The 24,649-nt window shown below is 37.4% G+C and overlaps 1 protein-coding gene across 3 annotated transcripts in view; it reads right to left on the reverse strand.

Moving 5' to 3' along the window:
• Positions 1 to 24,649, reverse strand: part of LOC132101765 (granule associated Rac and RHOG effector protein 1-like) — a 40,838-nt gene continuing 16,189 nt past the window's right edge. Inside the window, exons 2-15 of one of the 3 annotated variants that reach the window (XM_059506957.1) lie at positions 18,882 to 19,115; positions 17,896 to 18,780; positions 13,197 to 13,409; positions 12,535 to 12,675; positions 11,608 to 11,703; positions 10,679 to 10,840; positions 9,794 to 9,952; positions 8,729 to 8,826; positions 8,183 to 8,308; positions 5,988 to 6,985; positions 4,894 to 5,059; positions 4,030 to 4,170; positions 3,847 to 3,925; positions 1 to 2,215 (exon numbers count right to left, since the gene is read on the reverse strand). In XM_059506957.1, the coding sequence (XP_059362940.1) occupies positions 1,892 to 2,215; positions 3,847 to 3,925; positions 4,030 to 4,170; positions 4,894 to 5,059; positions 5,988 to 6,985; positions 8,183 to 8,308; positions 8,729 to 8,826; positions 9,794 to 9,952; positions 10,679 to 10,840; positions 11,608 to 11,703; positions 12,535 to 12,675; positions 13,197 to 13,409; positions 17,896 to 18,399 (3,207 nt within the window). In that variant the 5' untranslated portion in view covers positions 18,400 to 18,780; positions 18,882 to 19,115 and the 3' untranslated portion in view covers positions 1 to 1,891. Of the gene's footprint in view, positions 2,216 to 3,846; positions 3,926 to 4,029; positions 4,171 to 4,893; positions 5,060 to 5,987; positions 6,986 to 8,182; positions 8,309 to 8,728; positions 8,827 to 9,793; positions 9,953 to 10,678; positions 10,841 to 11,607; positions 11,704 to 12,534; positions 12,676 to 13,196; positions 13,410 to 17,895; positions 19,116 to 24,649 lie in introns of all 3 variants that reach the window. The other 2 variants (XM_059506958.1, XM_059506956.1) reach the window with 2 other exon arrangements.

A 24,649-nucleotide genomic window follows, 5' to 3' on the forward strand; every position in this document is an offset into this window, starting at 1 on the left:
TGAAATGATAGCAGATGTTATATATTTATTTTTTTTGCATTGCTGGTACACTTGGAAATAATCAGTTGCCAGCTCTAGTGAACAATAAGCAACATAAGCCAAGCAGTCGCCCCTCATGTCTTTGGTCAGGGCAACGTCATTTCTTTTTATTTTATTTTTTTTAACTCCTTTTATTTTTTGAAGCCACTAGTAAACCATTTTGACACAGCTGAGAAATGTAGAGCGTTACAGTCCAAGGTCATCGAAGATGTTCAATCTTTAAAAAAAAAAAGCCGAAACAGTTTGGGAGGAAAACACGGACGAAGCAACGAACCTAACATTTTGATTGTGCAAAGCACAGAACTATAAAAAGATACATTTATATACAGCAAACAATTCTCTGTAAACATGGTAAGTATGTTAGTTTTCAGAAAACATGGTCATATTATAAATACAGGCAACATTGGCATCAGCAAACGTCACGAAATGAACATTCTGGGCTTTTCAGATGCAGCCCGAAACTACAGAAACCAACGGGAATCAAAATAACCCAGAAAAAAAAACACCTCAATCCGACCATAACCATTTATTAGTGTTTATAATGGCGTATTTGGTAAACTCCGTAGAAAGAAGATAGTTAAACTCCGTAGAAAAGAAAAAAAAAGAAGTGTGCTTCACATCTTGGGAAAATAAGCCTATATTTCGCTAACTTATAGAGTAATGGTATAATGTGTAAGAAAATACAAAAATAAGATTAATACTGTCAATATTTGTACAAGAAATATATCGTATTTGAAAGATATACATGTTATTTTTATGGGAAGAGTTAGTGTTGTTCTGAAAAAAGCCAATGGGAAAATTAACACATACAGACCATACAAGAAGGTTTGCGTTTTTAATAAAAGGGTATTTTCTCTCTTCTTTTTCTAGATAGAACTACTACTACGGCTCCCAAACTGCATTTTAAATTTTTTTATTTTTTTTTTCATTTAAAGCACCATATTCCATCTCTTAAACAATACTTTGGTTAGAGAAAATATCTGCAAGTGCTATTCAAAACAACATGGCACAAAGTTGCTGCTAACATCCTTTTTTATTTGCATTTTTTATTTTTTTTTATCTCTCAGATGTGGAAAAAGTAGTGTATTTCTTTCAAATTACACCTCTGCTATGATTATTATATTTCTGCCGAGCCTGCTCAAAGCCTCTTCATAAAAAGTAAATTATTTATAGTTCTTCTTGTTTCTTTTTGAGTCATTTACAAGCTATGAAACAGTAGCTGAGAGCTACAGTCTGATTCGTCCCACGTGACAATTTGGCAGTTACAGCTATTTAAACACAGTATCGTTATGTGGGACGTCCGGATCTTCGCAATGCGACTGCTATAGTGCGCTGTGAGTGAGCACGGTGGCCATGCATATCAAAAAAGTTGTGTAAACTCAAACTCGAACGCCGCCACGAGACTGAAGGCTTCAGTCGTGCCGCCAGTGAAATGGTCCAACTAGCTGCTGTTAACATGAAGCATGCATCGTTTGGACAGCGTGGAAGGCAGTTACGTTCTGTTTGGAGACGTTTGACACGCATCTGTGTACAAAAATGTTATTAACCACTGTGTTAAATGCAAATTTCCCTATAAAAACACTTCTAGTTTACAAGGTTGGAGTCTATAACAGGCTTACACCACAATATGAACAATCCCAGCTAGATTTCTACTGCTCCGAGTTTTGATAATAAAATAACATCCTTCCGCTGCCCTGACACAACCAAAGCCCCTTCATAAAGTCTCTTAGTGGTGTCCCGTTTGGGCTCTGAACTCAAAGCCTTTAAATGTCGATCTGGGTTTACATCCTGAGCATAACTTAAACTCAAAATATGCGAAAAGGGTCAGTGACCTCTACCAGCCAAGTCCAGCTCAATACTGGTGCAGGTATGAGGGTCGATGCTCGGGTTTGAGCGGGAAGGTTTTGAAGCCTTTGCTCAGGATCTTGTGCTGGGAAACCTGCTGCTGTTGTTGTTGTTGTTGTTGTGTGAACGGGTAGCCGGAGGAGATCCCGGAGGATGGAGGGCAGTCATTGGCCGTTGACCACACTGGAGACTGCAGCATTTGCATGGAATCGCCCCATTGGCTGGAAGGGATGGTCATCTGGTAGAGGGAAGAGCTGGGATTGGGCATGGTATTAGTGTGCGAGGAGTGCTGCCAGGGGGCTTTAGGGGGCCAGGTTTTGGTTTTGCTGTCCTGTAACAGAAAGAACAAAAAATTTATTTAAATTTAAATTCATGCCTATTACCAAAGCAACTTTTATCGATGGGAATAGAACCAATGACCTGGAAATCGAACCAATGACATGGAAATCAAACCCATGACCTTGCATCCTGGAAATCTAACCCATGAACTGGGAAGCAAACCCATCACCTTGGAATTTCCCTATGACCTGGAAATCAAACCCATGAACTTGCATCCTGGGAATCAAACCCATGACCTGGGAAACAAACACATCACCTTGGAATCAATTCCATGATCTTGCATCCTGGGAATAAAACCCATGACCTGGAAATTGAACCCACAATCTTGAATCCTGGGAATCAAACCCATGATCTAGGAATCAAACCCACAACCTTGCATCATGGGAAACAAACCCATCATCTAGAATCCTGGGAATCAAACCTGTCCACTGGGAATCGAACCCATTATCTTGCATCCTGGAAATCAAACCCATGACCTTGACTCCAGGGAATCAATTCCATGACCTGGGAATCTAACCCATTACCTTGGATCATGGTAATCGAACCTATGACCTTGCATACTGGAAATCCAACCCATGACCTTGCATTCTGGGAATCAAACACATGACCTTGAATCCAAGGAATCAAACCCATGACCTGGGAATCTAACCCATGATCTTGTATCCTGGAAATCGAACCCATGACCTTGCATTATGGGAATCAAGCCCATGACCTGAGATTATAACCCATGACATTGCATCATGGTAATAAAACCTATGACCTTGCATCCTGGATATCCAACCCATGATCTTGCATTTTGGGAATCGAACCCATGATCTTGCATCCTGGGAATCAAACCCATGATCTTGCATTCTGGGAATAAAACCCATGACCTGGGAATTGAACCCATAATCTTTCATTCTGGGAATAAAACCCATAACCTTGCATCCAGGGCATTGACCCCATAACCTAGGAATCAAACAGATGATCTTGCATTCTGGGAATAAAACCCATGACCTGGGAATTGAACCCATAATATTTCATTTTGGGAATAAAACCCATAACCATGCATCCATGACCTAGGAATCAAACCCATGATCTTGCATCTTGGGAATGGAACCAATTACCCTGGTATTGCTAATGCCATACTTTACTTTATTATATGTATTATAGGTAAGTTTGTTATAAAGTTTCATATAAAGCAAAAAAATGGCAATACATAGAAAACAAAATAGTGGATGGGTCAAAGACAAGTAATGAAATGTTTTTTAAGTATTTAAAAAGTTTCCAAAACAAAAGCATTCAATTTCTGAGAAATGTACTCTTTGTATTCATAGTGGCCTGGTGTTATTTAAAAAAAATTTGACATTTAAAAAAATGTTAAATTTTTATATAAAATAATTTCTTTTATTTTTGCTGAAAGACAATTAACACATGCAACAAGAGTTGATCAACTGGATTGTTCCTTCACAACTTTATAACCTGCTCAAAACCTTCTTAGATCCAAACACCATATACAATATAAAAAATATTTACAATAACAGCTGCATGTGAGAAAAACACCCACTGTTAAACTCCACCTCTTATTATGATGGAATATACTTGTGTTTATTAGTTGAAGTGGCATCAGAGAGTCATTAGTACCTGGTTACTGTCGTCACTGGCGTGGTGGAGCGGAGGAGAGGGCAGAGTGCACACTTCCTGTTCACCACAGCTGTGTTTCCTAAAGAACACACTCAACGTGAGGGACGCACTCATCTCAAACACACCATCCGGATGAATAGTTTCGGATGAAAGTGTCTGATAAACAGATTAAATGCTTGTTACCGTCTTTGTTTAACAGCTGCAACCAGGTCAGGCCCAGAGAACATGGAGAACAGACTGTCCCCATTGGCTGAGGACGTCTCGTCACTGGAGCTGGCTGAATCCCCCTGATTGGCTGACCAGCCGCTGTTGACCGCCTCCCTGCTTGAAAACAAACATCAATATCAATATGTATATATATATATATATATATATATATATATATATATATATATAATTATTAACAGCAATATTAACATTTCTGGTCCAAAGTTAGGAATAATAAAGTTTTAAATTTTTCTTGAATGAAGTCTCTTCTGCTCACCAAGGCTGCATTTATTCAATCAAAAATACTTTTTATTTTATGTGAATATAAAATGTCACTTATTTCTGAAATCAAAGCTGTATTTTCAGCATCATTACTCCAGTGTTCTGTGATTAGTAGTAAATCTCCATCACATGCTTTCAGATGGAGCAGCATTTAATCCAAAGAGCTGTAGTTCTCTGACAAGCTACGTGAAGAAAGAAGAAAAAAAAAAAAGTCACAGATGACAATCAAACGATTATGAAATCAAAGAATTTGTTTGCGATGATGATGACAGCTGTTTGCGTAGCTTCAGTGAACTGCGGCTCTGTATACTAAATGCTGCTCCATCTGAAAGCACGTGAAAACACCACATTTAATAACACATTTTACTCCAAACTCACTTCATAACAACAGCCGAGTGTTTGAATTAAGTTTCCGACTATTTTATGCGCTTAAAAATGAAATGCATCAGAAATCAGAGCATTTAAAGCATATCTCTATTGCACTTTACTAAGATAGAAACCTGACACTGAAATAATTCACGATGAGGTGCTGTGCTGTGATTGGTCAGAGCGTCTCACCCCTCGCTGTAGTACTCTGGGTGTGTCCAGCCCCTGTGCTGCTCATCTGGATGTGGCCAGTTACTGCGGGTGATGCTGGGCTGACGAACATGCTGTGCCTGTCGTTTCTGCTGCATGGCCTGATTGACCCCAGCAACATAACGCGCAAACTCTGGATCCGAGCCCACTAGCGGAGAGATGGAGAGAGAGAGAGAGAGAGAGAGAGAGAGAGAGAGAGAGAGAGAGAGAGTGTGATGCATGTCGCTTTGTCCTGCTCTTTGTTTAAACTGTCCAGCACAGCAAAAACACATAATAGAGTACAACACACACACACACCACTAATGCACTAAAGTGACCTGCTGCATCACAGGAACCACTACATACACACACTCACACAATATAAAAACCATGGCATATTTAACAATGTGTAATGAGAAAACTTGTGTTATGATGTGACAACCCCTCTTATTATGTGCATTCAAGTGTTGAAGTCATTCAAGTGTTCAAGTCATTCTTCTAACGAAGTTCAATACATTAAAATTAGTCATTAATGTGTTCTTTCACAGCAATTAATTACTGCAATAAAAGTAATGCAATTAATCAAGTGCAGATGGTGACATGAACCCATCACGGATTTATGTGTGTAAAAACTACTGTGGCGGCTTCAGTCTTTCAATCCTTACCAGAACAAGTGGTCGTGGATGATATTAGCTCAAAAGCATGTATGCATTTAAATCCACTACAAATAGTAAAGCAGTAACAATACAATAATATAAGTATGTCATGGTCATGTCATAAGTATGTCAAAAAAATTACAATAAAAATCAATATTTAAAAAAATGTTTAAGGAAAAAAAATGTCTTACATTCTTATGTTGCATATATATATATAAAATACCTTTTTAGCTGGGACTGTCACATATCTGATTTTTTTAAAATGTATATTTTCATTTAGTAATTTCTTGTAATTTTTCTTTTTTTTTTCCTCTGGTATTTTTGCAATATTTCTATTCAGTAAAATGTTCAGAATAGTCATTCTCCTCCCTTCCCTGGGGCAAAGTTTGGTTCTCATGAGTTTTGCTCTGAACCTGTCTGAGCTGACCGCTCTCTGCTCACCTGCAGGGTCAAAGGGCATGGAATCTCCCAACACCCCGAACAGACTCTGGTCACTTTGGTCTCGGTTGGGCCAGGTGTTGTTCCGGGGTCCCTGCGGGGGCTTGTGGCCGAGCATCTCAGACATCATGCTGTCCATGTATGTGCTGACCAGCCCCAGACTGTAGAGGTCAGAGCTGAGGTCAGGCAGGCCCGGGGTGGGCCACTGCGTCAAGGGCCCGATGGGCGAGAGGCCTCCTAAAGGACCCTGGGGCCACTTGCTGGGGACTCTTGGCTGCGGAGGCTGCTGGGAAGAGAGCTGCGGGGAAACCGGCGCCGTTTGCTGCGGCTGACCAATCGGCTGCAAGAGATGCTGGTAGAACGGCAGAGTCTGTGAGGTCGGCTGCGACTGCGGCTGCGTTTGCTGCTGTTTAGGCGTTGAAGGAAGCTGCTGTTGTTGCTGCTGTTGTTGTGTTGGTTGCTGCAAGGTTTGCGCCAACATTTGAGACACTTGAGACTGTGAGGTGAGCTGAGCCGCTCCACTGGGCGGCTTCAAGTCGGCCGCATTCGTAGACGCCACTGAGTTCCTCCTCTTCACCAGCGGAGACGCCTGCTGGGATTTCCCCATGTTAAACCCCGATAGGAAGTCGATGACGTCTTGCATCTCCTGGTCGGTGGGCAGGTTCATGCCCTGCTCGTCTGCGGACGCTCCGTTGGCGATCTGCGCGTGGCTGGGGTCAGGTGTGCAGGGCATGCTGCTCATCTGCAGGAGGCTGTGCGGGCGGCTGGATCGGTCGTCCGAGCTGCCGCTGCTACGTGACGGCGTGCTGGGGATGGAGTAGCTGCCGCCTGCGCTGGAATTTGACGAGGCTTTCTTGGTGAAGCGTGAGGTGAGTTTGGAGATGGTTTTGGGGAGGCCACCGGAGGATTTGGTGCTGTTCTCCGGAGGGAGATCGACAGGGCCGCCGTAATCAGCCGTGTCTCGCTGTAGCTGGATCTGAATGGTGGGCAAAGTCTGTTCCCTGAAACACAGAAACACCAGCAAATAAATACATTTCAACTGGTCTTATTTTAGTATCATGTAAGTGCTACTATAGTCTGTATTCTAATTTTGAATTAGATTTTTTTGTCATTTTTATTTTTATATAGCTTTTATTGATTTTATTTCAGCTTTAAAGGGCACCTATTATGCAAAATTCACTTTCTCGTGTTTACAGTTATGAGCTGTAAAGATGGCGGGGAACTGCAGCTCATTTGCATTTAAAGAGACTTACTCTAATACAGCATGTTTTGGCTTCCACTAAAAATAAGCATTTTCAAAATTATGTAATAAATTATCAGTGGGGTATTTTCACATTCTGGGGACACGTGAGACTTGTATTACATATTGTAAAAAGGGGCATAATATGTGCCCTTTAAGAGTAGTCATTTTACTGCATAGAAATAGATATTTTCAGTAAAATATTGCATGCATTGTGTGTGACTCTTAAAAATATTTTATTTTCTAGACTGTATTTCGAAAGGATTCGGTGTAAAAAAAATAAAATAAAAATAATAATAATAAATGATAACTATATATATAACACAGTCTTTTTAAAAAAAGTTTTAGGTTTTGGTAATTGTTGTTTTTTTTCTCCACAGTTTTGTTATTCTTTATGTCTATATAGTTTATACTTTTTAGTGATGTTGTATTTTGTCCTGATATTGTCATGTGGATGGGTTAAATGCAGAGCACAAATTCTGAGTATGGGTCACCATACTTGGCTGAATGTCACTTCACTTTTTAATGTGATATTATTATCATTTATTTATTTTTATTTTTTATTGTGATTGAGTGCTGCAGTTTTTGCCCAGGGACGACAGATGCAAATTAGCAAACTCTAGCACGACATTTGTGTTGTGCATGGTTCCTTTTAAATAAATGAACTTAACCAAACAAAACTATTTGATTTCTGTTTTAGCACATAAATAAACTTGCAACTTTATTTGTGGAAATCATGATGCATTTTACTTTTCAAGATTCTTTGATGAACAGAAAGTTCAAAAGAACAGCATTTATTTGAAACAGAAATCCTTTCTGTCCTTACTGTCAATTTTAATTAATTTAATGCATCAATGTTACTTTTGCAAAAACAAAAAAAAATAATCTTAACCCCAAACGTTTTGTCTTAGAGGGATCTATGTGAAGGTATGACTCCAGCACTAATGCGGACACTGACTTGCGCTCTTTCCAGCGCTGGAGGTCAAACACAGCGGTGTAAAGCACATCCACCAGACCGAGGGTCTTCTCTGGATCCAGACTGCGCTGCAGAAGAGACATCGTCGCTGGATCCTCCTTCAGACACCTACAAGGCAAAAGTACATTTAGAAGGTAAGATTAGATTTCAATGCTATTTTATTTCACTGTATTTTATTTGATATATTACTGGGAAAAAAATGACATATCATCAGGAAAGTCTGTTTTCATGGTAAACTTGTAAGTAAATAAAATACAAACAAACAAATAAATACTATTACATAACCAATTTCAATTTGCTAGTTAATAGAAACCATGGTGCTTATCCTGAAACGGACTCAAAATGATCCAAATTAACGAGATAAGTGTCTTCATTAAGAAAATAATGTTGTTCATACATTCATTAGTCAATACTTTGAATAAGTGGTGAATAAAGCAGCTTGAACTCTAGTAACCTTCAGACACAGAAGACATGGATCTGCTATAATACATTATAATTACATAAATCTCATCATATACAGTTACTCACCATGTGGATGGAACTTGGATCACAACTTTAGATCCTTCAAGACAGATCTGAGGAGCGTACGCTTCCTTATTCTCAATCTGAGCCGTGTCAACCACAACCTGCACACACACACACACACACACATACACCATCAGGTTTAATAACTGTACTGCACACACTATCATGAAGATCTGCAAGAATAAATCATGCGTTGCTCGTCCAGTGATCATAATCAATCATTTCACAGTCAAACTAATGCCAAGAGGATGCTTGAGAGCCCCAGTAACCTGATTGTCATCACTATCAGGAGCCGTTTCCATCCGAAAACACAAATGAAACATTTCCCACAGTTCTTGAAATGCATGCAGTTGCATTTGAAACGGAGGGCGTTTCCTATTAAACAGGAAGTGGGCTATTGTTATTAATAGCGCAGGTGTATCCTCAATGTGACTCAACTGACGGCGACTCTCCAGTGAAAACACACACACGCCCAAAGGTCACAGTCACCCTGACCACACACACAGCAAGGACAGAGTCATGGAAACCACTTTATGATTATTCAGAAATCATTTTCCTGTAGACGGAGGCCTTTTTCATATCCTCAGTATTCAGACTTTCGTTTTTTTGGTGTGAATGTTGCTGACAGTGAACCAATACAACTATTCTGGAATATCAAGGTTATTACAGAAAACTAAAACCATGAAAAACATTTTTGTTATTTGAAACAAATGTTAAAAATAAAATACAATATATAAACGTTTTATTTTGCTAGTTGCTGAATATATATGAAATAAAAATGTAACATTTTTTTTAAAAAATGCATAAATGTTAAAAAAAATAAGAAAATTATAAAAACATTACATTTAAAAGAAAATTTAGAAATTTTCAAAACTAATTCAAAATGATAAAAAGTAAACTGCTTTGAATGCATTAAAAAACAATGCAAGTTGCTTTGGATAAAATGCATATGTAAATGCAAGACCAAAAAAAAAACACACATTTCTTCCTGTCCAGGTCCGTTCCTGTCTGGAACAAGCTGCAATGTGGATCAGACTTTATGCACTTTGTCAAAAGTGTGTAACTCACCAGTCCAGCCTGTCCAAACAGCAGCTGAACGGCCGTCTTACAGGCTCCTCTCCAGCTGGAGGGACACACCTGGTTCAGCACCTCTGTGACGGGCGAATCATCTCGCACGGACACACCATTCTGATCCACCGCATCCTTGATCAGCTGCAGCACGGCATGCTGGGAAGAGATAACATCAAATCAAGTAAGAGGAGTCTTTTTACTGTAATGTGCATGAATGTTTTACTGTGCAACTCAACATATTTGAGGTCAGTAAGATGTTTTTGAAAGTCTCTTCTGCTCATCAAGACTGCATTTATTTAAATAAAAATAAATTACAATTGTGAAGTATTATTACAATATAAAATAACTCTTCTATGTGTATATGTTGTAAAACGTAATTTATTTCTGTGATGCGCTGCTGAATTTTCAGCATCATTCCTCCAGTCTTCAGTGTCACATGATCTTCAGAAATCATCCTAATATGCTGATTTACTGCTCAAGAAACATTTCTGATTATTATCAATGTTGAATACAGTTGTGCTGCTTCATATTTTTGTGGAAACTGTGATACATGTTATTTTTCAGGATTCTTTGATGAACAGAAAGTCGAAAAGAACAGCATTTATTTGAAATAGTAACACTTTTGATCAATTGAATGCATCCCTGCCGAGAACAGATTTTTTCAAAAAGGTCTCAAAATGAAAATTAACAAAGAAAAACTGCTAAATGGTCTTAAAAAGGCCTAACTTTCTTGTTTTGGAGGTGAAATATGAGGCAGACATCATCTGCACATAACAGAGTCTGAGATGTGCATGCTTCTAGTGTATTTTTGTAAACATTTCCAGCTGGGATCTCATCTCATCCCATCTCTAGTCATCGATCAGAAGTGTGTGTTCAGGGTACCGTTTTAAGCTTGAGGTTATCTGATGCGCTTTCATTGAAGGAAACTCCTCGGAGGAGATGAGAGCCGATCTGGACCGGGATTGTGGGTAATTCACACTGGATGGGCTGAGACGTGGTGTGAAAGCGTCCGGCCTGCTGGGCCTCAGCATCACTACAGCAGCCCTGCAAAAAACACAATAAAATCACACGACTGACCCAGATACATGAAAACACACAACTGCAAAGTAGGGATGCACGATATATCGGCCACCATATCGGTATCGGCTGATAAATGCTCAATTTCTTGTTATCGGTATCGGCCCGATAAGAAAATTTGGCCGATATCGTAAAGGCAATAAATAATGCATTATTTCCTTCAGAAACAATTGACTTGAGATGACTTGTTTGCATTATTTATGCATTATTTTATTTAGTTGTAAGACTTTTTATGATGGAATTTGGTAATGGGAGAATAAGACTGTACACTGTACACTGTTCAAACTAGGCTGCTTATGTTGAAGTGTTTGGGATGTGGCTTTTAAAGATGAGACCTTTTTTTATAATCAGGCTCTCAAAGAGTATACAAATTTAGATATAGATTTATCGGCCAACATATCGGTTATCACCTTTCAAACAAAAATAAAATATCGGTTATCGGTATCGGCCAAAATGTTTATATCGGTGCATCCCTACTGCAAAGTCATGTTTACAAGGCTGCAAAATGAGCAGTTCTGTAGAAGAATAAATCAAAAGATTACAAAGTTCAAAGTTTCCTTTGAGGCAATGGTGTTGGCTGTTTTCTCCGTCTAACCGAACAGTTCTTATTCAGAATATGATGCATGGTGGTGGATAGTCAAACATCTGCTTCTGTGCAAATGCTGAACACATGAAGCTCCAGAAAGCAGCTTTAATCTGCACTAAAGCTGTAATTTCACACACGGCAAACATACCTGTAAAGATGCTTCCACTGATTTGGGATTAAGGTGAAATCCAGCCTTCAGAGCATATTCACTGTGACCTAAAGAGTCTAACGCCACTTTATACGCCTGCAACACACACACACACACACACACTTATTAATGTCAGTGGGTCAGTCAGTGGCTCACAATAAGCCTCATTATAAACAGAATAACATATAATTCACTTATTTACATACATTTCTACAACATTATAAAGCATAGTCTTGCAGGTGTTCAACAAATTCTTAAAAGCAAATACATATAGGCAGTTTTGTTACATTATTCCACATAAATAGACTACGGTCCACAAATAAACGTAACGAAAAAGTAAACAGAATGAGATCCACAAATATACGTTTCACTAAAATTAATTACATTCACCAATAAATACATTGTGGTTTGCAAATAAAATCACATTTGTTCATTTCATTTGATGCAAACACCAGAATATCACATTCTTCTTTTAGAATATCACATTCTCATTCTTAAAAGCCAATCTACAAACCATCAGGATGTGAACAATGAACGAATGTGATTTTATAAACATATTAAATGCGAGTAAAGTGTCTACTTTAATGTTAAAGTGAAAGTGTCAAAATATGGGTGAAATAATGCTCGATAATCATTCAGCATGTAAAAATTAAACATGCAAATCCTGACCTGAGCTTATTATACATCTATATAGATCACATGATCATACTAAATTGTATTATATTATATTTTTATAATGATAAAAAACTTGATGACAAATAGGGAGAAACCTCGTGTTTTGAAGGATAGTGACAAAGACTGGTAAAGATTTAAAATGACAATGAACTTTGCTTTGGGTGTTTGAAGGAGAAGCATTTATTATGACTTTACGTCACGAACAACAATTGCAATAACTGTATTAACTGTTGTTACCGCGTGTGTGGTTACCTGCAGAGCGTTGTCGATCTTGGTGTTGAGCTCTTTGAGCTGGTGTTCAGGGATGGAGGTGTTGTGAGAGCAGAAGAGCTGCTGCACCTGAATGCCAGACAGACAGCCGTCTCTCCCTCTCTCTCTGAGACACGCCGTCACCTGAAGCACACACACGGCTGGTTAAATCAGCGTTTATATGACCTCAAAATACTTCGCTAAGTATGTGAGGGGGTATGAAGCCCGAACTGAATGGGAAGACAAAGAGACTTTGCAAAAACTAGAAAATAAGACAATAAATGGGTGAATCTATCTCTCTCAAAAAAATAAACAAAAATAAGAATTTTTTTATAAAATAAAATAATATCTAATTAAAAATAAATAAAATGTGTTACATTATTTATATATGTTCTAAAGTATAATTTGTATAATTCAAACATTTTCAAATTATTTTGTAAGGGTTTGATGAATAAAATGCATCATTAAAAAAAAAACTTTTTAACTAGTTTACTTAGGTATTTTACCTGAATAGGGTTATGTCACAAAAAAATATAGAAATATATATATTTTTATTTTATCATCAATTTTAAAGTAATTTTTTAGAGGGTCAACCTTTTGGTCAATTTAATGATCTCAGCACAGGTTTGTCTGATTGCTTGTGCATTGGTTGCTGGTGTCTGTACCTCTGAAGCTCCCTTCCATGAGCGGACAGCCTCCTCCAGCTCCGACAGGGGCCCGGAGTTCATGTTCTGCGTCTGTGCATTTCCGTGTCTCTCCTGAACCTGCACTAGCGCTTCGGCCAGACAGGACTGTGCCACCGGCTGGACCTTCTGCAACGCCTGTGACAGGAACTGGAAATGCACCTGCATCACCGTCAGGAAGCAGCGGCCCAGCACCTGAGAAAGAGAGTCATATTAAACCTTGAACCACAAAACACAGCACCAAAACTGACTTCATTCTTAATTCAGGCTCTATTGAAGGGACCACTCACCCCAAATTTATTTTACATTTATATTAAAAAATAAAAACTACTATGAAAGTCAATGGGTACCGTCAACTGTTTGGCTACCATCATTCTTCCAAATATCTTCTTTTGTATAACAGAAGAACCAAACACATACAGGTTTGGAAAAGGTTGGGGGTGAGATAACGACAACCGAATGTGTGTGAACTATCCCTTTACATCCGTTCTATTTTTGCACAAATTAAATCCTGTTTTCAAATAGAATTTTGTATGGATTCTGTTTTAATGGCGTATTTACATTTTAATAACTAACAAGAACGTACAATATAAAGTTCATAAAACTTTGTTTTAAGTTTATAAATACAACTTTATTTTATTTTTTAATGTTTTTTACAAGAATCAGGTTATATGAAATGTTTAATTTATTTTCAGCCAGTTTCAGAATTTGTGGAAAAAGTCTCATTTGATCAAAAATGGCCACACAAGGTGAAGTTTAGACATAAAACAAGAGGTGTGACATGTTCATTGACAAAGTTCATTGAGATAAAGAGGTGTGACATGTTTCTCAGCTTTCCTGTCAAGTGTTCATTAAAAGCTTGTCTTTACATCTCATAACAGACATCAATCAGGCCAGAAACAGGCGCATACATCTGGTGCTGAAGGTTTATTAATAAGCAGAACTAAAAACAAAACACCAAATGAGGCAAAGAAAATGTAAAAAAAAAACAACAACGGTCAAAGCAGTAGACTGCGATCTGTGCAGATTTACAGAGTTACTGCCGTATCGCTTCCTAAATAGGGAGTCTTTCCTGACTCACGTCTTACTCATCGAGACGAGAGCGCGGAGACAAGCTCGTAAAAATTATCAAATGAAGACACCGGATCAGCATCTGCTCAAACCACTTCAGTCACGTCGCTAACTGGCTCTGTGCATGTTTTCAATAGATATCCTGAATTCAGCAGATGGACAGAATGAGTCAGAATTGTGATGCATGAATCGATTCTTTCCATCAAACGGTTCATAAAGAGAGAAGGCATGAGACAGGCCTGTCAGCCCCACCGGAGCAGAAAGGGTTTCTTTTACAGGTATCTGCTGAAAATATCTACAGGCCAAGTTGTAAAGACAGAAATATTTCGTCTTGTGCAACAGGAGACAGGAAAAACCAGGCGGCGCCAGTTTCAGTCTTTCACCCCTCACACAGAAACACCTGAGAGCCCACAGCGTATATAGGAACAGGCTTTAAACATTAGCTCAAGACAGATTTGGACACACGGCTAATAAGGGCATAAATCAACTTACGGTGTTATTCCAGGCTTATTTAAGGGTTTCAGGGCTTGTCCACTTGATGATAAGCACAAGAAAGATTCTAACAGGTCAAACTTACAACAAAGTTAAACTAAAACTAAAAGGGTTCAAAATTAAAAAAAAAAAAAAAAAAGAGCCAATTTCCAAAAAAAAAAAAAAAAAAATCTAAATTGATTATTGATTCTAATGCACGACAAAAACAAAACACACATTGACATAGCATCACGGTTTAAAACACCTTTGACAAACAGTTCATACAGTATAAGCAAAATTAAACCCAAATAAATGGTAAAAATACTACAAATAATATTAATAACGTAGTAAATAAAGGATTGATGCATTTAAAAAAACCTATTGTAAAAAGTAGTTATCAATACAAATAAATAAATGTGTTAATAACAAAAATATACAATCGCTGTAAAATGCAATTTAACATTGATGATAACCATAGTAACAATTAATACAAATATATTAATATATAATATTTACTATTTTTATTACAAAAATATTGAAATGGGGAAATGACACTACAAATTAAAAATAGAAAGCTAAAGGGACAAAAAAACGAATTAATATCACCATCAATAATAATAATAATGTATTAATAATAATAATAATAATAATAATAGTAAATATACATTAATGCAATATTCTATTACTATTAACATAAAATGTATATAATAATAATAATTATATCAGTAAATATTATATAGGAATGCAATTTTATTATTACTATTATTGTTGTTATTTTTTATTATTAACTATATGAAATAATAATAATAATAATAATTAATAATAATAATAATAATTATTGCTGTAAATATGGACTCATCCATTTAAAACCTCTCACGATCAGCATTCAACTGAAAGTGACGAGAAAAAAAAAAGAAAACGGTTCATATATGCAAACAAATCACATCACATGGTTTGGAAACCTGATCTAGGGTCAGTGTTCTTATTGAGGGCATCCAAAAAGAGCGCTGCTGATTGGCTGAGAGGTGCAGTGGATGTATTTCTGTAGCGGCGCTTCATTGAGACAATCGAAGTGTAAGCTAACACCCCGGGGACGGGAATACCCTGCTTTCGCCCTGCCAGCCCAATGTAAACAGGAGAATTAACTCGCCCCTTAGCAGATTCCTGTGACTCAAACAAAACGCTCATTAGCACACACATGCTGAATAGACACTAAAGTCTGTGCCGTGTTTACAGAGCGCTAATATGCATGCATTCGAGAAATACTTCCTCTGGTTCAGTACACGAGTTCAGAAGGCAGCGGTTTAATAAACACTCACATTTTCATGCGTATCTGGCAGCTGAATTGTTCTGACAAAACACAGACTGTGTTTTAAAGCAGCAGAACTGGTATGTTGTTTTTACGTTCTGCATGTAAAAGAAGACATACCACAAGCCTTGTTCACAAGACGAGACAAAAATACTTGAAAACACAGCCCAAACTTTCCACAGCAGCTGCTGGGTGAGTGTTCAGGATGCTTTCGCTTCCGCAAACATTATAAAACACTTTTAATATCTGAAAACGTTCCACGGCAAACACGTTCGGGCGGAAAGAATTCTGGAATTGCCAGAATATTCCATTTCATGCTTTTGAAAACTTTGGCGTTTTGTGTTTAGCGTTGGTCTGTAGAGCTGCAGGTCTGGCTCGGGTCCCTGCCGCGGTGCCCGTTTTAAAGGCCTGTGGTGTGAAGCCTTCCTGCTCGGAGCGTGACCACATCCACCAGGGCACAAACCCTCGCTCATAAAGGCATCATTTCAGCTTTTATATGCCCCTCGAGCAGAGACACGGAGGCTGACCAGCGCGACTCAACTCACACGGCCAACCACACCAGCTAGAAAGTATGTCCACTTGGATAGAGAGAGAGAGAGCATCTGGCTTCCCAAAATATCTCTGAACAGAGGGAGTCCTCTATAAATGATGTGGAGACCTCTTCTCTCTCCGTCTTTGAAAAACTATTCTGTTTCTGATGTGCATTGCATAAAAAAGGGCATCATTTATAGCATCTATGGAAATTGTAGATTTTAAATAGAGTTGCAATTTAAAATGTGATTTAGAAATTGTGCTTGTTGCCAAATTTCTGATTATATATCCATTTGGCTATATTTATTATTAAATATTTATAACTAAATTAAACTGCACCTATAAAGCAAAAATCACTTTTGTGTTGTTTTTGAACATAATTATGTGCGCCTGCAGTGTGCGTACACAACCACCCTGTTGTGATTCAATTTAATCCACTCTTTTTTTTATTTTCATAAATCAAAAAATGGTATCTCAAAATGAGCTTTTCAGGAATGTACTCCAAAGTGATTCATTACTTTGAATAGGCCCCGCCCACGACTGGTAACAATCTCTGACTTATTAGCTTAGCTCCTCCCTTAAGTGAGCTGTACACAGTCCACCATCTCCCTTTAAAATCAGAATTCAAGTAAGAAATTAATTCTTATGAAGCTACTAAAGTTGCTGTTCAGTTGCTTGTCACACGGATCTAATACACACAGGTGATTTATTTCCCAGTGGTTTCTGTTCACAGACATAACTAACTGCATTCATGTGTTTTTGACATAACCTTGCTTGTATTTGACAGTTAAGTGTAATAAGACAAGAAAGTGTAAAAAGAGGCATTGAGGTTTTTTTCCTTTCACTGCACACACACACACACACACATACACAGACTGAATTCAGCTCTCACGTGAATTCTCTCATCATTAACAACAAAGGCAGATGTACGTATGATGTAAGCCTAAGAGATACATAACAGTGTATAGACAGCTTTACTGAGAGTAAGGGGAGTTTTTTTGAGTGCTTAAACTCACGTTAGACTTAAGTCAGTCATAATGTTCTTTGACAATGTATGTTATTTGCTCATATTCTCTGTATAATTTATTAGCTGTCTGAATAACTGTGGAAGGTACAGGTAATATATTTTGTAAAATTTATGACCTCATCTATGAACATCTTCCTTCATAGCATCGCTTCAAGCTTCGCCTTTGTTATTGTTTTGAAAATGCAACCTCTAGTGGCGAAAACCTACATATTGTTCCTTTAACCTCAAAGACAAGTACTTCTAAACATCAAGATGGTTTTCGAGCGACTTACCTCGATGTCCTGCCGGCTGAAGTCGTTCTGGTCTTTGAAGTTAGCCGCGCCTGCGCTGAGCTCCATTAGCATTTTGCCGATCTCGGGCTTTATTGCTGTGGTGAGCCGGCTGGTCGTTTCCATGACATGTTCCTGCACGTCCTTCAGTTGCATAGCTGCTTTGGAGTAACGCGAGTCCCGGAAAACGCTGCCAAAGAGCTCGGTCAGGAACGCGCTTGCGCGGCAGAACGCATTCAGTGCATCCAGGTATTTGGAGATGCCCTGCTGGATGTCCGCAATCGCAGAGGTGGCACCTGTGGGCGGGGCGTGGCAGCCAGAAGGGGAGGAGCCTATGGTCGCCATAGGAGAAGGGGTGGAGCAAGAAGAGCCCAACGGGGCGCTAAGGGTCCGGCTGAGCTCGGGCAACTGGAACTGCTGGTGTTGCTGCACTTTGTGCTTGGACCCGCCAAGCAAAAAGCGCAGCTTGTAGTCCATTTTACTTTCTTGTGCACTGCAACAATACATAAGTATTCAATGCGCCCAGGGAGTGTCAGTTCTCTCGACTTCACCTTCAAATGAGTTCTGGATGCCTAATTTGGGACTCCTGGAATCAAGTAAATAGATAGCTTAAAGATCCCATCAGAGGGGAAGTCATGACAGTATCCCACTCCAGAGAGAAATGGAGAGCGGCACGGTGGAAGGTTCAAGGAAATCTTGCAGCCCAGCTGCAGCTCACATCAAAATGTTTGCGCAAAAACGACAAAAGATCCAACTGATAGATCTGGTTTACAGGTGCCTCCTAGGAAATAAACTAGATTGAATACTGGATGTAAATCAAAAAGTGCATAATCAATCCTTCAAATGGAAACGAAAACCCCCTTCTTTCCGAACGCTTTCCGTAGGCCTCTAATAAAAACAGAAAAATCTTAAAAATCTTTCAGAAGAAGAAAAACAATGGCAGGATTGGCACGAGCTACAGGGTGATGTTGCCTTGGCACGCTGCTGACCTGCGCCGCTCTGACGGATCCAGTCGGTCAGAAGGATTGTGAGCGCTGTACAGCCGGTCAGGAGTCGAGCGGGGGCCAGGAGAGATCGCCGGGCTCACTCTTGATCAGTTTCCAGTGTCTGAGGTAGTTAATACTCAACACGGAAACAAATGTGCTTCCAGATAGGAGTCTCTCAGCAAAAGCAGGCCGTAGAAACAAAAGCACAAACTATCTGTAAGGCCTCTCAGTCATTTCCTGCAAAAGAGACAAAGAGAGCATGTCAGTGAGACATCACAGGGAGGAGGCGTTCTGACATTTGATTTTCCAAGCTTCTCCTGGAGATTTGATTCAGGCGTTGGTTTTCAAACTGTGCACTGATTACAGTGCGTTAGAGAGTTTCTCTGATCATTAAATCGTCAACTGTATGAGGCCTAAATTATACTCTTTCTGCTATTTTCACAGTAATATAAATGGTGAAAATTGTGTGTAAAGAAACTATAGAAGAACTATTAAAAACAGATTTTGAAAAAAAAAAAAAAAGTAAAGCTGAAAAAATGAAAAATGGAAACAAGCTAAAATAAGTGTGGGTTAAAGTAAAGAAAAATATAAAATCTTTTTTTAAAAGCATAAAAAAACTAAATTATTAAAACTAATTAATTAGTAAAATACATAATTAACTAATAAAAGCAAATTCAAAATATTAATTAGTGGTCTACCAATTTCTTTTTTTTTTTTTTTTTTTTTGACAGCCGATGCCGATATCTTGGATAGCAGGGGGCCGATAGCAGATATAAAGCTGATATAAATGTATTTGTCTTAATATTTAAGAAATCTAAAATAATTTGAAAATGTATTAAATACATTTGTAAAATAAACATACTTTAGATGACAAACTATTTTCCACAAATAGATTAGTATTTAGGAATCATATTTTTTCAAATAAAGCGAAGGTAACACTTTTTTACAAACAGCATACAGTGAAAATGACATTAATATAACAGTGGGCAAATGCATAAAGCGCAGAATAATTTGCAATCACAAATTTAATGTCTAAAGCATTCAGTTTGCACGGACCGAAAGTCACACAGAGAACACGCAATCATGCAGATGCACACTTCACAAGATCTCTCTGCTGGATTCGACTACGTTTGCAAAGTTTGTGAAATCAAATATTCATTAGCCATTCAAAGATTTGAATTTTTAGGATCATCATCACATGATCCTTTAGAAATCATTCTAATATGATGATTCATTATCAAAGTTGGAAACAGTTCTGCTGCTTAATATTTTTTCAGAACATACTTTTTTAGGATACTTTGATGAATAAAAAGTAAAAAAAAAAATAAAAAAAAAGAAGCTATGTTTTTAAAATATAAATATTTTGTAATAACAATATACACTACTGGTCAGTAATTTGGGGTCAGAAATTTTTCTTTCTTTTTTTTAAATAAAATCAATACTTTTATTCAGCAAGTATGTGTTAAATTGATAAAAAGTGATAGTAAAGAAAATATATTATTAGAAAATATATTATTAGAATTTTTTTTATTTTGAATAAATGCAGTTCTTTTTAACCTTTTATTGATCAAATATATGAGACAGCAGAACTGTTTCCAACACTCATAATAAATCAGAATATTAGAATGATTTCTAAATGATCATGTGATCGACTGATGTTACATGTGACACTGAAGGCTGGAGTATGTGTATATACATATGTGTATACATATATATATATATATATATATATATATATATATATATATATATATACACACACACACACACACACACATACATACACACACTACAAATTATTATTATAACAACTATTTTAATATACTGTATTATAATTATTATTCAAAATGTTTACTGTGCTGCTGACTTAACACTATGGGAACTTGTTGCACTGTTAAAGCAACATAAAAACATTCCAAAAGTCCCTTCTGTTTATCTGCTATGTTCCAGTGACATAAAATTCTCACTTCCTTTGAAAAACAACAAACAGTTATCTAGGAAAACACGCGCTCACACGCACAACGGGCCTAAACACAGACAAACACTCGTGTCACCTTCAGAGGACAGAGACTAAGAGATAACATTTAAAAGAGCAGACATCTGTCTCCTGTAAAAGCCCGGTCTTTGAGCGCATGACAAGGAACAGACGAGCGCAGTTCCTGTCTGTAAACCCCTTGGATTAAAGTTTGTTTCAGTGCCAACCAGGTCACCCTTCAGACACTCGAGGAACGGGAGACGGCTGGGAAGCACCTTGGTCGAAGATGAAAAGGAAATCTTGTAATGACAGATCATCTGTGCTGAAGGCAAAAATAGAGTTCTGGACTTCCTCTGTTAGTGCAAAAGCACAATACTAATATCGCTGTTCAGATAAACTATCAACAAACATTCAACCAGCTAGAAACTATGCACGCTTGTTTCAGTGCACAACAATACCAAACCCACACGAAACAACAGAACAAGCTCACTAAAGCATGCAGCCAGTGGTCAAACACATCCAAAGATGTACATCATGTTGGCGGGAAACACAACAGTTAAAGGGACTGTTCACCCAAAAATGATTCCAAACCAGCTGTTTTGTCCCTACAAATGAAAACCAATGGGATGCAAAACACCGGACCAAAACCCAACAATCTGCACTTCTCAACTACATTTAAACTGTTTCAACAGATCAGCAGCTAGTGCTGGGCGGTTTGACCAAAATTGTATATACCGTTTTTTTTCAAAAGTATACCGGTTTTCCGGTTTATGACGTTTTTTTTTATGCATAATCAGGTGTACAATGCATTTTCTGCTGGTTGATATTCCAAGACATGCTTTTGCGGCTAAGGTGCTGGAGCAAATTGCTCGTGTTTTATAAATATATATATATATTTTTTTTCTTTCTTTTTCAGCATCGTAAGTTTTTTATCACAGAACAATCTTTCATATAGACATTAGTTTAAACTCAATAAATATAAAAAACACATTATTCATGCATTTTACTTCTAGATTTGTATAATTCGCTGCTCAAGCAAGCGGCAAACATTTAAACAATTAGTCTACTTGTTAAAATATTTAAAATTAAAACACCACCGACAGAAACAGTCTCGTGCACTTTGCATTTAAATCTTTATCACAAGCAATCCCACGGGTCTTAATGAACTTTGTTTTCCTGCTTCCATAAAAATGAACATATTGTTTTCCTTGTTTATCTAAAAGTGCTCTTTTTCTTGTTTTAAACCTAGCCAAAAACCCATGTGACTGCGTTTCCATGTCAATCCATGTTCATTTTTCCTGAGAACAATGCGCTTTCACTTTAATTCAGTGTCTGCAGGACAGCAAAAATAGACTCGGTACGTTAACAATCGCTGCACTGCTGCAGAGCACCGCTCCTTGAATACCCACTAATGCTAAAAATTCATACTTGCATATTTATTAAGATTTTGTTGTTTTAAAAAAATAATAAATTCAAGCCTCACTGGAAGCTGCTTTAGAATAATAAAATACTTAGTTAAGGCTTGGTACATTAAGAAATGAACACTTATTCCACAAAGATGCAGTGACAGTAAAGACATTTATAGAAAAATCTGTTTTCTACTGTTTTCAACACTGATTATGCAAATCAGTATATTAGAATGATTTCTGAAGATCATGTGACACTGAAGACTGGAGTAATGATGCTGAAAATTCACAGGAATAGATTACACTTGAACAGATTTCCATAGGAAACAGTTATTTTCAATAGTAATAATACAACTGTATTTTTGATCAAATAAATGCAGCCTTGTGGAGCAGAAGAGACTTTCAGTAAACATTAAAATACAAAATCTCATCGTACCCAAACTTGTTAATGGATGTGTTAAAATCACACACCAGATATTTTCTGACTACAGGGTCCTGCTATATGAAAGCAAACGGTTGCTGTGTTGTATTTCAGGGCTGGTGATGATGGCGAGGGCAGCTGTTGTTCATGATTCACCATCCGCAGCACAGTTCCTGTCGGCCAACACAACTGTCCTCATACATGAATCATAAAAAAACTGTCCATCCCACCAAACCACTCTACAGCACTGCTTTCCACTCACAGGACACACTTTGAAAACGTCCTTCACATCTGTTCCTAATGAAGCCCAGGAATGTTCCCCTCCGCAAAGAAAGGTGGATCATTATCAGAGCAAAGACACAGACGGAGAGGAAGGCTTTCATCAGAGGGCGATCAGGACGTCATTTATCACTCTTCAGACACAACATACCTGAAGTGAGAGGCACAATTCAGCTAGTTTGGGAAACTCGACAAAAGTGACAAAGCGACAAACACGTTCAGCAGAATTCCACAAATGTTTTCCAGAGAGGTCTTGGTCTGTTGTCTGACCCGAACAAAAACATGTTTAACAAAATCACACTTCAAAAACTAGCTCTTGCTGAAAGCAGCTGTAAAACATCCAGTATTTAAGAGTCAGGATGGACAACTAGCCATTCAACAACTGCCTACTAGATTAGAAAGCTTCTCTTTTTTGATGTATTAATTAGGATTTTATTGTGCCGTTTAGCTCAAGGTTTGCAAAACTGGGGTAAAAAAGCTATTAATTTATTAAAAACGAAAAATGCTAATTTTTTATAATAAAAATAGCAAAAAAAAAAAAAAAAAAAAAAGAATTATATATATATATATATATATATATATATAAAATAATAAATATATATATATATATATATATATATATATATATATATATACACAAACAAAAAATAATTGTAATAAAAAAAATCTAAAAAGTGTATATATATATATTTTTTTAATTATAATTATTTTAATATTAATTTTATATATATATATATATATATATATATATATATATATTACAAATAATTATAATAAAAAAATCATGCGACTATTAAAGGATGTCAGAAAAAATTATTAATTAATTAATTCATCCTCTTTAAACTAAAACTACTAAACCAACATAATTATTTAGAGCTTCTTAATACAAACTCAAGTCTATCTTAAGAAGCCCAAGATAATTATGCTGATTTATTCATTTTTTATTCATTCAAGAGAATAAGATGCAACTTCTTGGAGAAGGTTTTAATGCAAAAAATAATATAATATTAATGCAACAAATTAATCTCTCCTTGAACATTACGTTTATGTCAAGCCAACATATGAAATATATTTATAATATAAAATTATAATAATTTATGACCACTGGCATCCTATTCTCACTATTTTATACAGGATAAAGGCCATGCATTACAATGATTTTTTTCCCTCTTCATGTTTAGCACCTTTTAACTGTGCTAAACTTGCTTTCTTGCATTAGTCATTAGGCTGTTTCTTGTCATTTCACCGCGGGGATCAATATAATATTTCATTTGGTGGATCTATTTATGTGCCCTTAAGTGCTACAGTGACTCCAGAGCGGCTGCAGGATTATTTCTGGTGCTTCCCATTCAGAAGACAGACAACAGACGAAGACAACAAGTGTCACACAGCAGAGACTCCTGTATCCACACATGTGCTGTGTGCAGCTGTCAAGTGTGCTTATATCAGCACATAGTGCCTATAATCGTCAACACAGATCAGTACTGTACATTCTGACACGAGCCAGTTAAACACAAACAAGAGTAGAAAAGAAAAGTATTTTATCATGAAACCAGAACTAGACTAACAATACCAGACCAACCTTTACTGATCCCTCGTACAGAAACCTTGTATTTCTCCACAAGTCCTGTTTTACAACACGTCTCAGAGTCTGTAAGAGCATATGCCCCCTTGAATTCAGACTCCTGCT

Source organism: Carassius carassius, chromosome 23, assembly GCF_963082965.1.
Source record: "Carassius carassius chromosome 23, fCarCar2.1, whole genome shotgun sequence".
NCBI lineage: Eukaryota > Metazoa > Chordata > Actinopteri > Cypriniformes > Cyprinidae > Carassius > Carassius carassius.